Raw genomic sequence first — 18535 nt, 5'->3', positions numbered from 1 at the left:
AGATGAGGTTAAAGATACCACTCTGGAAATCAGCAGCAGAGGGAATTTACAGCTAGAGGCTGAATACATCAACAAGGAGTGAGTTTTGATAGAGAAGAATTGGACTAGACACTCACTCAGTGTCAGGGAGCCAGACCCCTTCCCTAGGCTGTCACAACCTGACCATGGGATGGAAAGAGGACTTCACAGATCTCCCACACCCAGTTCTATTCCCCCTACTTATTCATGCCAACCTTGTGCAAAGACACTATGCCTGGCACGATTGAAGATACTGAAGTCAGAAATGAGAAATTCAATTCAATGTGCATTTATTAACCACTCCTTTATTCTGGGCACTGTGGGGGATGTAAAGATAAGTAATTGAATTAAATCCACAAATGTTTATTAGCACCCATTATACTCAAGGCCTCTGATGTACTTGGCTCTGTAGGCCTTGCAAAGATGAGTCACCCAACTTAGCAAACATTTATTAGCACCTACTTTATACATGGCCCCACAGAGGATACAGAAGTAGTTGCTTTTAACTTGGTAAACACATATCAGTGCCTACTATGTACATAGCACTTTGCTAGGTATGTGGAGATCACAGATGAGCACGACACCACCCCTGACCTCAAAGTGATAGCAGATCACTTTCATATCTTGTGCTAACTCAGATCAATTGGTAGTGACTGTTGGGCTGTATTGAGGAGTCTAAGGTCTCATTCAGCCTAGGCAGAAAAGAATGTCATGATGGATTAGTGATGTCTGCCATGAGCAAAGGAAGGAGAATGTCATAGCACATATGCCATAGGATTGACATTGCCAGACCATGGGATTGGGGCTCAACAGAATGTGGAAATGGGCAGGGACCCAGCTGCAGCCACTTTTCCATGTATTTCAATTCTTCTGTGAGCAGCATCTTTAATAGATGGGAAAAGACTGTTTGGTAACACAGCCTGCACTTCTTGGGATATTCACTAAATAATAGCTATCAGCCAGCACTGCTTTCATGGAGCTATTTCCGTTTATTCTCACAATCCTGGGGAATAAGCAGGATAGGCATTAGTGTCTTCATGTCACTGATACAGAAATAAATGCCAAGTGATTTTTCTGAGATTCTGCAGTAAGAGCTAAAGCCAGAACTAGACCCAGAAGCAGAAACCAGAACCCGAGTTCCTTGTCTCGGTGTCCATGGCTTTCTTTGAGGAAAGAGTCATGACCATTTCTTGCACAACACTTCATAGCTTGAAAATCACTTTTACATCCCTAATCTCATTTCAGCCTCTTAGGGACTCTCTTGGGTCACGTATTGACATCCCCATTTTACAGCTAAGGAAACTGAGGCTCAAGAGGGGAAGGAAAGTAAAACAGGGAGAGCAGTTTCTGATTTAAGAATCAGAACTATCTGATTCTTAAATCCGGTGCTTGTGAGGACAGAGAGGAAAGAAGGAAGGCAGGAAGGAATGTGTTCCCCAAGGATCTCATTTGGAGAGGGCAGCAGCAAGCTGGGAACCTCCGATTGTCCCGTCTGTAGCTGGAGAGAGTGTAGCTCAGCAGCCCGCAGGCCCAAGCCAGGAATCAATCGCTGGTCTCTGCAGGGACAACTTCTAAAGATGTTTTTAATTAAAGTCCAGGAAGATCTATACGTGCAATATCTCCTTGCTTAGCAACGGCACTGGCTCTCACCACCCAGGCTGGGGGGAACGGGGCTTCTGGTGGGGAGAAGCAACAGACAGGAGCAGAGGCCCTGGCCCTCAGAAGTTGGCCCCATGGCCCAGGTAATCTGGACAGGGAGGAATATATCCCTGTCACTCCTTGTCTTTTCCATCAACAAATCATTCAACAAACATGACACCCTCTGTATGCCAGGCTCTGTGGCCACATGGCACTGGGGTGCAAAGGTGATAAATCTACCATTCTGCCCTCGAGGGTCTAGCACATAGTGGGTGCTCTGTAGATACTGGGAGAATGAATGGAACTAAATCATAAGCAAAAATGTTTGCTTTCTGCCACTGGCAGAAGGATGCTCTCACAGATACTTTAAATATTGCTGTCCGAAACAAACAAAGTCACTAAACTGTGTAACAGAGGGCCTGGTAAATGTTGAGAGAACAGAAGAGCTTGTGGGTCTCAGTTGGGGATGTAGGAGAGTGCTTTCCCTCAGGGGGACATAGTAGATACACACACACACACACACACACACACACACACACACACACACACACTCAGGGGTTGCCTGGATGGGCGAGTCCATAGCCAGGATCCTTAAGGAAAGAAAGGGTGAGGGGAGGGTGTTTTGGGTTCTCCTTCCTCAGGAGACTGAGGAAGGTGCTTGCAATGCAGGAGGCCCCTCATCCCACCAGGCCAAACCTCACCTTCCTCTCCTAATTCCTCCTCCTGTTCTGCCCCCATCTTCCTGCTCGATATATACTTCTGTCTCTGTTCTATTTGTTCTGTCTCTGTTTCTAGATTCCTCTAGCTTCCTACTTAACCTCTGTGTTTCTATTGCATTCTGTCTGTGTCTGTCCCACTTTCTGTCCCTCTGACTCTCCTTTCTCTCTCTTACTCACTTTCTTGCCCCCATCTCTGTTCCGCCTCCCCTGTCACTTGTCTCTGTACCTGCCTCCTCCCATGCAGCCACTTTCCTGCATCTCCTGTGTGCCATTCATCTGTATTAGGCTGCCCTGGCTGGGAGGCTGGAAGCAGGGTCAAGGCCAGCCCAGCCAGCCGGTATTCTAAGTGATGATCGAAGAGGGAGTTGGGAGGAGGGCAGTGGGGGTGGATGTTGAGAGGGGGCTTGTTTCCTGTGTAATCTGGGCGTTCTCAGGGACTCGACAAGTGGTTTTTAATTTTTAATAGAAAACATTCTGCACAGTGCTGGCAGCAGCAGGGGTGGAACTCATTTTTTATAAATGTTTGAGAAGCTAAATGTGAGCCTAGGGTTTCCCCAGGCCCAGTGGGGTGGCAAAAGGAGGTAGAGACGAGGCAGGATGATAATAATTACAAACGTCTTCATAATAACGACACTTGGTCACCTTAGCTGAGACCTCTTCTTTTCCAGAGTGCTTCATCTCTTTCTCTTATTAAGGGGTCTCCCACACCTAGGGAGGCAGGAATGATAAAGTGTTATCTCCATTTTACAGAAGGGGAACTGAGGCGCGATCAGATTGGGAAGTTTTTCCACAGCCACACAAAGCCAAGGACAGGGTTGGAATGAGAATTTATGTCTATAATCCCTGAGCTCCACCCCATACAGCACCACCCACTCCAGGAGCCAGCTGGGGCTCCTCCTGGGGGCTCCGGAACTTGACTCTGGAGCCTCAGTTGCACCTCACAGATAGCAAGGATTAAGGGATAAGAAAAGAAAGAATTCTGGCCTGGGATCCAGGACATAGATTCCAGTTCTGGTTCCATGACAAACCAAGTCAGAACAACTCAGAGATGAGAAGTAGGCAAGCCCCCTCCCTCTTGATGCTTGTGTTCAGGAGTCTCCTACCCAGGGAGGCACAGCCTCAGGTGGCTCCTGATGATACAGAGAGAAGGGAAAGGAGTGAACTTCTATTCGGCACCCACAACACACTGGCTTCACCAGCCACCGAGATCCATCATCTCTAATCCTCATAGCATCTCAGAGGCTCAGAATGGTCACCCCTTAATGTTACAGGTGAGGAAACAGATCAGACAGGGTAGAAAATCTGACTGGCGGCATAGAATAAGGAAGTGGTAGGACTTGAAACCAGGACTCTATGATGCCAAGGCCCACCCAGTCTCCATGGATGTGTGAGGGGCATCTCCTCTCAAGAGTGTCTGACTTCTCATGCTGACCTCAGCTGGGAAGGGCTCTAATGACTTGGTGGCTGCATCATCCTACCTGCTTCCTTCCAGGTGTCAGTCTCAGAACAGGCTCGGTTAGTCCAGAAGGGCAGCATGCCAGCTAGACAGATCTGAGTTTGAATCTTTCCCTACTGCTTACTAATGATGGTCCCTGGGAAAGTCATTGAGCCCCTCTGTGACTCAATTTCCTCATCAGTTCAGTGAGCGGTTGGGTCTAGGGCATCAGTTTTTAGACCTAGAGGCACTTTAGATTCACTCTGGAGATTGTAAAAATACCTTTGCCTGGGCTTCTCCCCAAGAGTCCTATTTAATTGGTCAGAGATGGGGCTCAGCATCAATGTTATTTAAAGCTCCCAAGAGATTCTAATGTGCTGCCAAGTTGAGAAGAGCTGGTTTCTGTGCTCTCCAAGGACAAGCCTTTCCATATCTAACATTCTGCATGGATCCATGGGCCCTGAGATCCTGTTTGGCCAAGAATCAGTTGGGCAACCCTTCGTATTCCAGCCTGGAACTACCCCCCAACCACCACTTAGCAGAAGGGCTAGGTGGCAGCACCACGGACAGCGGTCTGCTCTTGTCAACCAGTCCCAGCTCTAAACCCAGTGCCCGTCCTTCCCCTCCTCTGCACCCCTTCTCCTGTGTCTGAGTCCTCCTTCTCTCTTTCACACACACCTATCTACTTCTACTCCAAGAAGCCCCTCCTCCTACCTCTAAGGCCAGATACATGTGGGCTTTAGAGGATCTGACAGCAGATCCACGTGGGTTTCAAACCTACCTCTGCACCAGGTGAACTTGTCAAGGTACTGTCCTTGGTGCTGAGCACAGACATCTGAGTTCTCACAATGATCCACGAGTTTGGTAGTATTCTTACCCCTGTTTCGCTAATGAGGAAATGGAAGTACAAAGAGGTTCATTACTTAACTTCACCCAGCCTCCTCTTTAAAGTGAAAATATTAATAGAGCCTATCTGAAGGCCTTATTTCGGAAATTCTATCATATACAAAAAGGGCTTATATCATAGTCTCCAGCACAAAGTTGTTATTTAATAAATGGAAGCTATCTTTATCAGTTATTGAATAATGATATATAATTCACAATGGATTTCATGATTAATTCATGTTTGCACCCTTCACTGTGCATAACAGCCCCCTCAGCTGTAAAATGGGAATGGTGCAGGGGTGTGCTGGAATCAGCTTGCACCAGCTCACAAGAGCCCCACATTGATCTTTCAGGAGCTTTGTGGGCCAGCTGATATCACGCTGGTAGCTTGAAATTGGGCCACGGTGGGAATATTTACACCATGGAAATCAGCAGACACTACAAAGCAGGGCACTCCTTCCCACCCCTCTGCCCTCAGAGCTGACTCACCAACAAACCACTGCATCTATATCACAGAGCTGGTATGGAGTCTGCAGAAGAGAATGGACATGATGGTGCACTGTAAAATATAAATAAACTGCTGAACCTGTGGGATAACCCCGAGGTGGTCCCATAGTAGCTACAAGCCTGGCACCCTTTTTTTTCGGCCAATTCTGGTGAGCTGCTAACTTGTAAAGAAGGTGGGAGGGAGTGTGTGGCCCAAGGAAGCCATTCCCCTGGAGCCTGGGAAACCAGTGGTGAATCACTGACCCTTTACCATTCCCACGTGTCGACATTAACTGTAATGGCTGCAATAAAGAATCCTGGATTGGGGAAATGATTCCATCATCCCCTTGGGAGTCCCTGGGATGCAGCCAGGGGGAGAGAGAGCTCAGCCATGTCTCTGGGGAGTCACTCAGCCCTGTATTGTGCTTTGCCCAGGGAGTGGAGGGGACATGCATAGGGAGTGACAGGGAGACCCTCTCTCATAACAATTATAACAGCCACTAGTTATTGTGCACCCACCACGAGCCTGATGCTTTATGTATCTTCTCCCATTTCAGTACCTCTGTGAGGGAAGCATAATTGTGCCATTGCACACTGGCGTGCCGTGCCTCCTGAGATGACAACAACAACCTGCACTTATTGGGCTCTTGGCATGGGCCAGGCACTGTCCTCAGTGCTGGATGTGGAAATTGAATTCTCAAAATGATCTCAGGAGATTTGTAATACTACCACCCTCATTTCGCAAAATAAGGAGATTGAAGCACAAAGGGTTCATGACAGATCCAAGGTCAAATTTCTAATAAGTGGCAGTGTCTTCACTGATTGTGACTCAGTTCACCAGACCACTGTCCCCAAAGTCACTGTGCTTGTGCTGACACTCACTGCTTCCCAGAAGGGACTCGGCATCCCAGAGTCCTGAGTTCAAATCCCACCACTTCCTCACTCTGTGCCCTCAGTCAAAGCTTTTCCTCTGTCTGACCTGAGTCCTCACCTGTAATATTAGGTGTGTGGGGAGGTCCACTTTGCATTTCTGAGATGCTATGAGGATTGGAGGTGATGGATTTAAGTTGCTGGTGAAGCCAGTGTGTCGTGAGTGCTTAGTAGGATATCATTCCTTTTCCTTCTCTTTGTAACAGCAGGAGGCACCTGGGGCTGTGTCCTCCCTAAGTAGGAGACGGCTGGGTGCCAGCATCAGGAGGGAAGGGGCTTGCTCACCCCTCTTCCCCAGCTTCTCTGGGCAACTCTGATGGTTGACATGGAGCTGGAGTGGCCAAAGAAAGAGGCGCATTGCAGGGACGGTTTAGGAGACTGTGGCTGGGAGGGGGAACCTGGAGAGGGAAATGAGAAATGCAAAAGAGTGAAAAATAAATACATGTGTCTGTCTGGAATGATCGAGGGCCCCAGGCTGGAGACGGGAGAGGCGGGCGGCGGGCTGGGCTTAGCAGAATTGCTGCAGTAGCACTTCCAGACTCTCACTCATTAGCCAGGCAGTGAACTGGCCTCACCTCCCAGCATGCAGCCCTGCTGGCTCAGGGAGCCCAGCCCAGCCCCAGGAGGGACCTGCCTGGCCCCACCAGTAGCCACCCAGCAGAAGGCATCTCCCTGAGGTGGGGTCTCTGTCTCCTCCCATTTGGATCATGGCCCGAATCCCCAAGACTCACTCTTGAGTCTTCCACCTCACCCTCTTCTTTCTGGAAAGGTTTGGATGGACTTGATGGCTTTGCTGGCCCCTCCACCTGACCCTCCCCCACCCTTGTCCCCACCCCCACCTGGTCTAGCCTCACGTCCCAAGCCCTGCTTTCGTCAAATTGAACATGATGTCAAATTAGAGCCATCTCTGGGACAGACCAAAAGAAGCTCCCAGTTTAATGAGGCAGCGTCAAAAATCAATAACTTAATTGCCGCCGTTTGATGGACTTTTATCCAATTTATACTCTCCCCAGCAGCCTACGTGCAGAGCATGAGGAGAAGTGCGGGGGTGGAGGCAGTCTGGGCACCCCGGGGGAGGGGCGAGGAGGGCATCAGGGCCCGCAGCCAATGACTTTCCAAAGGGAAGGCTGGGTGCTGCCTTCTCCTGCCAGGGGCCAAGAGACACTGGCCTCTAACCCCCAATGAATTGGGTTGTCCATCTGGGCTATCTCTGCCACCATGGTAGGGGGAGAGGAGGCAGAGTCCCTTGAAGAATCAGTAGGAGCTAAAGTGGGTAGAACGGCACCTGGGTTGGGGGTCAGGCCCTGGTTTCCAGTCCTGGCTCCGCTGACTGTGATGACTGTAACTGCCAATAATGGTTGTTGCCGTCATTGAGAAACTGCTCTGAGCTGCTCTGTGCCGGGAGTTTAGAATTCATCCCCTCAACCTAGTGAACCAAGCGCTAGGATTCGCCCCACTTTGCTGAAGAGGAAACTGAGACTCAGAGAGGCTGCCTTTTGTGGCCAGAGTCCCACAGTTGGGAACCACCCCAGGGAGACTTGAATCCAGAACTGATTCCATGGTCTCACTTGCACCACTAGAAAGGCCTCAAAACAGGAAGAGGGTTGGGACTGAGTGGGGATGGAGACTATGAGGGGCTGTCTTTGATGACCTCCCATGGGTCTCCTGAAAGTCTCTTCTCCCAGCTTTCCTGGGATGAGGCGAACTGGGGAAACAAGCTTGGCAGCCCCAGATGACCCCTGTCTCGCTTGGTCCCCCGGGCCCAGGCACGTCGGTGATGCAGGTGATGGCCTCGGATGCGGATGACCCCACGTATGGCAGCAGCGCTCGGCTGGTGTACAGCGTGCTGGACGGCGAGCACCACTTCACCGTGGACCCCAAGACCGGTGAGGGGCGAGGTGGGGCCAGAGACGGAGCCGTGGGGCAGGGCCCACCCCAGACGCCTGCTCTCAGCCTTCTGACCCAGCAGCTCTGAGGGTAGCACAGAGGGCACTTTGTGCACATCAAGAGAGTCCCCAGTCACAGAGAGGAGGGGCAGCCAGGCAGGAAGAGGGAGGACTGAGGAGCAGAAAAGGAATGGGGTGGGGAGGGGGTTCTTCCAAAACTGGCAGAGAAACAGAAAGGCAGGAGGCAGCCCCTGTGGGTGCCCTAAAAGGACCTCGAAGGTCCGAACTAAGGGGCTTGCCCTTGAAGTTAGGTTGAAGCAGGCGTGTAAGCTGTTCCGGGGTCACAAGTGCAGTTTGGGAGGGTTTTAGCAGTTTTGAGAGCTCTGCCCACTTGGCAGTTGTTAAGGATCTGACGGAAAACCACAGGCATCTTTAAGGAAGGGTTTCAAAGACACAGAGACCTTTAAGGACGGCTGGCTTCGTTCTTGCTTATCCCTCCAACACCACCAAACGATGGTGCAGCACACCCACCCACTGTCCCCTACTTCACTCACTGTGACATTAGCACCTGCCTCATCTCTGAGAAGCCTTGGGGAGTGCCGGGAGAAAAGAATGAGAAGACTGAAGCCCAGAGAGGTAAAGTGACTCACTGGAGGTCACACAGCTGAGAGTGGCTGGTGATTCCAGCAGGGTGCTCTCACTGCTCCCAGGATAGGAGGCGCCTGGCTTGAGTGAAGGCAGGAATGAGATGTCAGAAACCCAGAATGTTTATCAAATGCCACTGTGGGGCTCACAGCCCTATGGCACAGGGGGACAGGCAGATATGTGGGGATTGGATGCAAGGCTTCTTGGAGGCAGTAGCTGCAATCTACAAACAATAAGAAAGTGTCTGTGAGGTGCAGTGGCTCACCCCTGTGATCCCAGGACTTTGGGAGGTCAAGGAGGGAGGATCACTTGAGTCCAGGAGTTTGAGACTAGCCAGAGTAACATAGAGAGACCCCATCTCTATGAAAAGAAAATATTAGCTAGGCATAGTGACAGGTGCCTGTAGTCCCAGCTACTCAGGAGGCTGAGGTGAGAGGATTACCTGAGGAAGTTGAGGCTGCAGTGAGTTGTGACAGCACTATCACATTCCAGCCTGAGCAACAGAGCAAGACCCTGTCTCAAAAAATAAAAAATCAAAAAAAAGAAGGTGTTGCCAGACCAAGATTTCAGAGAAGGGCATTTCAGGTAGAGGGCATGGCTCAAGCAAAATTTGGGAGAAGTGGAACAGCCTGGGGCATGAGGGGAATTATAAGCAGCTCAGGCTTGAGCAGTCACATCGAGAGGGTGGCAGGGGGTACTGGGTGAGCCAGCCTAAGGAGCTTGGATTTCATTCTAAGGGCAAAGCTGGGAAGTGGATGGATTTGGGTTTTGGGGTTTTGCCTGTTCCTGTTGTCTGGGGGAGAAGGGAGAGGATTCCAATCCATGAGCACAGTTATAATTGTATTCTCTTACACAAAGTATCTTCATTATTTCTTTCTCCTCACAAAAGTAATACATTTTAGAAAATGTTCAAACATTAAGGAAATGCTAAAAATAAAAAAAAGAAAGTGCTTCCCACTCTCTATCCTCAGTAATTACCACCCCAAAGGTAGCCACTTGGTATATATATCCTGTGAGATCTTAGACTCATTCACTTGAAAACATTAAGTCATCTTTAATAGATAATACATCTCAAGGTTCAAAATTCAAAAAGTCCAAACATTTAGTGGTAATTCTTCACCCCATCCAGTCCCCCAGCCACCCAGTCTGTATCCCCAAGGCAACCAATGTAATTTTCTCATGCATCTTCCAGACCTATTCTGTACATGTACAAGAAAATAAGGTACATGTATTTGTTTTTTTACATGAATGGTAGCTACAAACATACTATACACACGGCTTGCCTTTTTCACTTGACAATACATCTTGAAGATTATTCCATATCAGTACATAAAGAGCTTCCTCATTCTTTTATTTAATGGGTGTTATGGATACCTAAAATGTATTTCACCAGTCCCCTACCAATGGACACTTATGCTGTTTCCAATCTTTTGCTGCAACGAACAATGCTACAGTGAATAATCTCATACATACATCATTTTGTGCTTATATGAGTGTATGTGCAGGATAATTTTCAGGAAGTGGAGAAGCAGGGTCAAAGAGTACATGCGTTAGGAATCTCGATAGATAATGTCAAAACATAGTAGATGACGCTCCTGTGAGCCACCTGTGAAAGTGCCCATTTCCCCTCCTCCTCACTGACACTGCGGGTTCATCGATGACTTCTAAGTAAGGAAGTGACATGCTCTGGTTTTCATTTTAACAAGATCCCTCGGGCTGCTGCTACAGAGCTTGGCTCCAAGGAAGGAATTGGAGGCAGAGAGGCCCTAGAGCCCAGGGTCCCCAGCCTAGAGTCCCAAAGGGCAAAAACCAAAAGCCTGGGCCCTTTCTTGACACTCAGACTCCTGAACCTGCCTGTCTAGTTGGGAGGCCAGGGATGATGAAGAATTCGTGGTGAGGGCTGACTGAGATGCCAAGAGGAGAGAATAGGGGATGGCAGTGAGATCCTGCAAAGGGTAAATCTTGGGGGCCAGCACAAATCTGCAGGACCAGGTTGAGGGAGTAGTCAGAGTCTCTTTCCATGTAGTGTAGAAAGGGTTTCTTCATCCAGGCAAGGGGTACCACCAACAGAAACAGGAGTGTAAATTAAGAAAGCTACTAGAGCAGAGGAATTCGTGAATGTGCCCTGGAATCTGATGCAGAGCTAAATAATTCAGCTTTAACCATATTGGCTTTAAGATGAGAGAAAACATCTAGGGAAACACCAGGGAAAGAAACATCTAGAACTTCTAGCAGGTCATCTGAAATACAGGTGTGGTGTTCCAAGAATGGTTGGGGGCTCTTAAAGCCTCAGTTTCCCCATGTGCACAGGGGAGAGAATCACACCCACCTCATGTGATGGTTGTGATGATTCAGTGGGACAGTTCACTCATTCATTCAACAACTATTTACTGAGTGCCTATTATGTGCCTGGCTCTGTTCTAGGCACCAGGAATGCAGCAATAGATAAATCTAAGGGTCTGCATTCATGGAACTTTCATTGAAGTAGAGAATATAGAAGATGAGCACGTACATACATAATGTCAAGGCAGTGACAAGTGTAGGGACAAAACCTAATGCAGAGGAAGGACTTAGATTAAGACATCATGGCTGGGTGCAGTGGCTCATGCCTGTAATCTCAACACTTTGGGAGGCCGAGACAGGCAGATCACTTGAGGTCAGAAGTTTGAGACCAGCCTGGCCAACATGGTGAAACTCCATCTCTATTGAAATACAAAAATTAGCAGGGCATGGTGGCACATGCCTGTAATCCCAGCTACTCAGGAGGTTGATGCAGAAGAATCGCTTGAAACCAGGAGGTGGAGGTTGCAGTGAGCCAAGATCGTGCCACTGCACTCCAGCCTGAGAGACGGAGCAAGACTCTGTCTCAAAAAAAAGAAAGAAAGAAGGAAGAAAAGAAGAGAGAAGAGACGAGACGAGAAAAGAAAAGAGAAAAGAAATCATGACAGGCCTTTCTGGGGAAGTGACTTTGGGGCAGAGACCGAGGGCAGTGAAGGCATGAGCCATGCAAATTTCTGGGGACCAACGCTGCAGGCCAAGGGAACAGAAAGTGTGTAAAGTGCTCAGCCTGAACCCTGGCACAGAAGGATGGTGGTGGTGATGAAGAAGCCTTCATGCATTCCGCCTGAGGAGGTGGGTACCTTAGGGTTGATAAGACTTGGGAGATGGGGAGAAGAAAGAACATAGAAATAAGAAAAGGGCCAGGACTGAGTCTTGGGAGGTGGTAGAGCTGGGCAGGTGAAGGATCAGATGCCAAGACAGTGGGGAGGGTAGCCAGTTTCTAAGAAACAGCATCCCCCGCTGCAGAGGGCCCAGAAGACGGTGACAAGCGGGAGGCCACAGGGCCTGGGGGAGCAGGAACAGTTCCCAAGAGGCCAGAAAGTGAGGACCAGGCAAGACAGGTGAAGGAGTTCAAAGGGGGGTCCCTGTTCCAGGGTTCCTCAACTCTTCAGTCTGAAAGGGTTCTTTCTGGCACATCCCAGGAAGAACCAGGTTTTGCCTCCCTTGCCCACAGCCCCACAGCAAGAGCCACCCTGGTGCCATTCCCAGCCCCAGCTCCATGTCCCCAGCCAGGAATATTCCGCTGATGCGGGTCTATATTTAGCAGCTGCTGCGAGGTACAGTCTGTTCTCGCTGTGCAGATAGCAGGGAGCAGAGCCGGAACGGGGCCTGGGAGGAAGGTGTGAGGAAAGGGAGGAGGTGGGGAGCCGCGAGGCCTCAATGCCAGAGGAAGAATTAACTTGTGTGTTTGAAAGGCCAGGCCTGCCAGCAGGCCCCCCACGGGGGCAACAGGGATGGCATTTGCGGGCTAATGAGGCATCACACAGGCTTCAGGGCCCCTTTTGCAGCATTTGGAGGGGACAGCAGTGGTGGCGGGGACAACAGCTGCAACTGGGGACGATGGGTGAAGACAAGGCTGCGGGAGCCAAGGCCAGGTTATAATTACCAGCCCCCGCCCACCACCACCCCAGCAGGAATAGAAGCATTCTCTGAGACTTCAAGATCTCTGCTGAAAATTCTCAGCTGGGCCAGAGATGTCTATTTTACGGGGTGGAAATGAAGCTAACATTTGTTGAGCACCTTCTAAGTGCCAGATCCTGGGGTCAGGATAATGAACTAGACCTGGTTTCTGCCCTCACGGAGCTTCTGCTCCAGCAGAGTTGCAAATGGATAGCTACACCCAGGCTGTGAGAGGGGCAGTGGAGGTGCACTGGGAGTCAGCCAGTCAAAATGTTGTTTGGGCACTTGCTGTGTGCCAGGCCCTAGAGACATGAGATGAACAAGACCTCTTTGCCTCTGTGAAGCTTATTTATGGAGGTACCCAATCCAGAACTTGAGAGAAGAGATCAGCAGGCCATCTCCAAAATGTGAGGCCTGCTGCTGGAAGCTTCCTCTCATTCAGTCCTCTCAACAGCCCTACCAGGTGGGTGTCCCCATTTTACAGAAGAGGAAACAGAGGCTCAGAGAGACCCAAGAGCTTACTCATGGTCAGCTAGCATGTAAATGGTGGAAAGAAGACTTGAGCCCCTATCGGTCTGGCCCCAGAGTCCTCCTTTCCACACTGCAGCCTATCGGATTCTGTGCAGCCCCGGCATCTGTAGTAGGCCCTCAGGAAGAGTCTAATGAATGAATGACTGAATGGATGAACTCGAAGAGCTGAAAGCTTTCAAGAACAACTTCATGGACTGATTTTTGTACCCCTAGATCTCCCAGAGGGCAATAGTCTTCACCATGCTTCTCCCAGCATCAAGAGAAAGAGAGCAGAGTGGAACACAGCGGATGGGAAAATATATCATCAGTTCCTCCCCGCCCTGTACATGGCCTCTTAGTCATGTGACTTTGCCACTGTTCCCTGGAAGAGGTGGAGCCTGTTTCCCCACCCCTTGAACCTGGGCTCGCCCAGGGCTACTTTGGCCAATTGAATGTGGCAGAAGTGATGTTATGCAAATTCTGACATTAGGCCTTAAGAGACCTTGCAGCTTTCACTTTTACTGTCCTGGAACATAGTCCTGAGACTGCCGTGTAAGAAAGCCAGCCTACTGGAGGATGAAAGAACCAATGTGTCCCTGCTGACAGCCAAGACCAACTGCCAGACATGTAAATGAGCCATCTTGGACCTTCCAGTCAGCTGCTCCTCCGTTTTAGGCTCAGCTGCGTGAGTGAGCCTAGACAAAATCAGCAGAGGAATGGCCCAGCCAACTGGGTTTCTCTATCAGTCATCTAGAGCTATGTGAAACACACACACACACACACACACACACACACACACACACCCCAAAACGTGGTGGCTTAAAGCAACAATAATTTATTATTTGTCACAATTTGGTGTGTCAGCCGGGCAGTTCTTTGGCAGGGGTCACTTATGCAGCAACAGTCAGCTGTCGGGTCACTGGGAGTGACCTCGCAGGGACAGGTGGCATGACTAGGCCTCCCTCTCCATGTGGCCTTTTATCCTGGGCTTCTTCACAGTATGATGGTCTCAGGATTCCAAGAGGACAGGTGGCAGCACACAAGGGCTTATTAAACCTCTACTTTTGTCACACCTGCTGATGTCCGATTGGCCAGAGTCAGTTTGGGAGCGAACGACCCAAGGGCGTGGATACTGGGAGGTGTGGTTCACTGGGCGCTGTCACCATAGCAACCTACCCTATTCCCTGGATCCCGAGAACAGGGCCCAGGGGCATCGTGGCCTCTGGGGACCCACCTCACCGACACCCAGATATGGCACCTGCATCCTACACTCTACAAGTCTTCAGGACCAGTTTCCAAGTGAGAAGAGTGTCATGTCCCCAGTTCCTCAGGAGCTGGAAGTGACAGCGACAGCAAAGAGGGCAGCCACGTGGGGCCTCTCTCACTCACAGAGGTGGAGCTGGACCGCTGCTCCAACCTCCACTCAGAACTGGGACACTGAGCCTTTGGTGCCCAAGCCCAGAGATGCCCAGTGGCCCCAGATCCTACCGTGAATCCTCTACATTCACTGAGGTCCTGGATGGCAAGTGACCAGCACAAAGCTTAGCACACAGCAAGGGCTCAGCTAAAGTCACTCCCTCCCCACCTTTCTGCCTGGGATCCCTGCTCCCTGGCCTGGCAGCTGCTGCAATGTAAGCCTATCTGCCTCCCCTCCCCACCCTCCACCATCTTTCCTCACCCTTCCTGCGTCTCCCTCTCTGTTTTCTCTATGTCTGTTCCCACTCTCTCGGTTGTTCTTTACCCATTTTTATTCCCTCCTTTCTTTCTCTTCCTCTTTGTTTCTCTCCAGGTCTCTCTTTCTCTGTTACTATCTCTTTCTGAGTACCTCTGGCTTTCTCTCTGGTTTATCTACCCCTCCATCTTCCCTTCTCTCTTTTTCTGTCTCTTTCAATTTCTCTCTGTCTCTGTTCCCCTCCTTCCCCCTCCCCAACCTTCCTTTCTTCCCTTCCTCTGTCTCTTTCCTCCTGTCTCTCACCAGTTTTCTTTCTGTCTCTCTTTCCCTGGGACTCCTTTTCTTCTCTCTCCTCTTCCCTATCCATCACCTTCCCCCTTTTTCCTCCCTTCTGTCTGCCTTCTGTTCTGTCTTTCCAATCCCCCAGGGAGAATATGACAGATCCCACCTCCCTGTATAGCCCCTGCTCTCCAGGGCTGCAAAGCCTCAGCATCCTGGCTATGCACTTTCTACATGTGTGACCTTCAACAAGCTACTTAGCCTCTCCATGCCTCTGTCTCCTCATCTATAAAATGGGTATAATCACAGCACAGCACCTTCCTCATATGGATATTGAGAGGATTAAATGAGACAATTCACCTAAGGTGCTTAGAATAGTGCAGTACACAGCACAAATGCACATAAACATTAGTTGTTTTTATTACATGTAATTCTCATGAGATGAAAACGTGCTCAATGGCTCTCAACCAATCTTGCCCCAGGGTCCATTTAACAATGACTGGAGACATTTTTGGAACTAAGGCAAGGGTTAGTGCCATAGGCATTTAGTGGTGGGAGGCCAAGGATGCTGCTAAATATCCTATAGCCTATAGGACACACACACACACACACACACACACACACACGCACGCGCACACACGCACACGCACGCGCGCACACACACACACACACACACACACAGACTCTCTCTCTCTACAGAGAATTATCTTGCCCAAAATGCCTATAGTGCCAAGTCTGAGAAATCTTCTTGTTCAGGTCAGTATGGTGGTTGTCCCAGTTTACAGATAAGGGAACTGAGGTTCAAAGAGGCAAAGAGATTTGCTCAAAATCACATGACCAATGAAATGGCAGATCTGGAATTTATCCCAAGGCAATCCACTGCCAAGACTCCCCTGTTGCTAGGATGACCAGTGGTGGCAGAGATGGGGTCGGGAAGGGGCCTACAGAGAAATTGCAAAGGCCACTGACAGAGGGTTTGTGTGACTCTTGATTAGACAGAATACCCATTTTGTATCTGCATGTGATCCCATGAAGGCAGGACCATCCCTTAGGCACCCCACTCTGGTTCCCGCAGGTACACACAGAAATATACACACATGCACACCACATGTACACACACACATGTACACACACACACATTACAGCCTCTCCTTCCATTCTATTGCCTGTATGGGAGTCTGGGGACTGCTGGGGACCATCATGTGTCAGAGCTTGGGTTTTATGGGACGCAGCATGGGGCTGCTGATGCGTGACTCCACCTGGCGCACAGGCCCCGGGCACCACCTGTCACCACCTGGTCCTTGGCAGGTTGGAGTGGGTGGTGGGAGAGGCTCTGAATGCCTCATCGACTCTCCCACCCGACACTTGTCTATTCTACTGGCAGGGAGACAAGAAGCCCAGTCTTCCCCGCAGCAGAATTAATCTTGTGGTCACCCCCACTCCCGCTCCCCTCCCCGCTTCCAATAACAGCTTGGAGGACTGTCTGCTCAGCGATTAGTTGGTGCCTGGACAGAGGACCCAGGAACAGGAGAGGGTCGGGGCAGCCCCTAGGGCTGGGGGATAATTTGGTTGTGGGAGGAGGATGTGAATAAGAATGTGTGATGGTAGCTATGAGTGTGCCTGTGTGTACGTGACTTTGTACGTGTTCTTATGCACATAGTCCACAAATATGTGAACCACATTGTGTGTGTGTGTATTCGGGTGAATGTGACATCATAGTGAGTGTACATGAGTGTGGACGTGAGTCCAGTTCACACCCACCCAGTTGCTGCTCCATGCCTGGCTCTGAGCTATATGTTACTGACACAGGCCTGGTTCATGTAGAGAATGTCAAGTGGGGAAACTGAGGCTCCAAAAGTGGGACTGGTTGCCCAGGGGAGTCACACAGTGGCAGGTTCTAGCTTGCAGTCCTTTCTTTAGTAAACGAATAGTCCACTCTGTTGCTTTTGTGTTGTGTCTGCATGTGAGAGAATGCATGTGCAATTCTGTGAGCAAGTGTGTTTGAAAGTGTATGTACCTGAGGCTGGGTGCAGTGGTTCATGCCCTTAATCTCAGCACTTTGGGAGGCCGAGGCAGGCAGATGACTTGAGGCCAGGAGTTCAAGACCTGCTTGGCCAACACAGCAAAACCCATCTCTACTGAAAATACAAAACTTAGCCGAGCGTGGTGGCGCACGCCTGTAGTCCCGCTACTCAGGAGGCTGAGGCGGGAGTGTTGCTTGAACCTGGGAGGAGGTTGCAGTGAGCTGAGATTGCGCCACTGCACTCCAGCCTGAACAACAAAGTGAGACTCTGTCTCAAAAAAAAAGACAGAAAGTGCATGTATTTGAGTGTGTGTATGTGTTAGAGTGTGTATGAGAGAGTATGTGTATACAGCTAGTGCTCGACTTACGACCACAATTGGGACCGGCAGACCGGTCGTAACATGATTTGGTCATAAGTTGAGTAGGCTATAGGTACAGTTGAAATGGTGCACGCGGAGATGGTAGTGCTGCCGGAAGCTGGTCCGCACTGTTGTATGCCCAACTGGGCAACGTTTGCACTGCCAGACGTGGAGCAGTCGTGGCTAGCGATTGTGGTCGTAAAGTCGAATGGTCGTAAGTTGCATAGGTCGTAAGTCGATAAATACCTGTATGTTAGTGTGTCTCTGTGTGTGTGTGTATGTTTGTGTAGGANGGAGCAGTCGTGGCTAGCGATTGTGGTCGTAAAGTCGAATGGTCGTAAGTTGCATAGGTCGTAAGTCGATAAATACCTGTATGTTAGTGTGTCTCAGAGAGTGTGTGTATGTATGTATCACTGAGTGTGTATTTGAGAGTGTATCTATGTGTTTGTGTGTTCGTGTGTATGTGAGTATGAGTTATTTGTAAGAGTGCATCTGTATGACCGGGTGTGAGTGTGTGTGCTTCTGTATGGATGTGTGAGTGTATCTGAGCCCGTGTGCATTTCTGCATGAGCAGGTAAGTGTGTAGGCGATCTGTATAGGCCTGTGTGTAATTCTGTGTGAGTCTGTGAGTGTATGAGTGTGCATTTGTGAGTGTATCTATAGGGGTGTGTATGAGTTTGTGGATGTATCTGTGTGAGTGTGCATGAATGTATTTGTATAAGTCTGTGTGTGTGATTCTGTGTGAGCCTGTATGAATGTATCTGTAGGAGTGTGAGTATATCTGTGTGTGTGTGTATCTATGTAAGCGTGTGTGTATAAGCATGTGGAATATATCCGTGTGGGCATGTGTGTGTGAGCATGTGGAATATATCCATGTGGGCATGTGTACTGTATCTGTGTGAGTGTGTATGTGTGAGCATGAGGAATATATCCATGTGGGCATGTGTACTGTATCTGTGTGAGTGTGTATGTGTGAGCATGTGGAATATATCCATGTGGGCATGTGTATCTGTATCTGTGTGAGCGTGTGTGTGTGAGCATGTGGAATATATCTGTGTGGGTATGTGTATCTGTATCTGTGTGAGCGTGT

The 18535-nt window shown here is 49.6% G+C and overlaps 1 protein-coding gene across 1 annotated transcript in view; it reads left to right on the top strand.

Annotated features, from left to right (window-relative positions):
• CDH22 (cadherin 22) overlaps positions 1–18535 on the top strand; it is a 134970-nt gene that overhangs the window by 73500 nt on the left and 42935 nt on the right. Inside the window, exon 4 of the mRNA XM_017541285.2 lies at positions 7878–7997. Coding sequence (XP_017396774.1) covers positions 7878–7997 — 120 coding nt within the window. The remainder of the gene's footprint in view (positions 1–7877; positions 7998–18535) is intronic.

Source organism: Cebus imitator, unplaced genomic scaffold, assembly GCF_001604975.1.
Source record: "Cebus imitator isolate Cc_AM_T3 unplaced genomic scaffold, Cebus_imitator-1.0 Scaffold132, whole genome shotgun sequence".
NCBI classification, from domain to species: domain Eukaryota; kingdom Metazoa; phylum Chordata; class Mammalia; order Primates; family Cebidae; genus Cebus; species Cebus imitator.
Note: the sequence above shows the minus strand (reverse complement) of the source record. Positions and strands in the feature narration are given on the sequence as shown.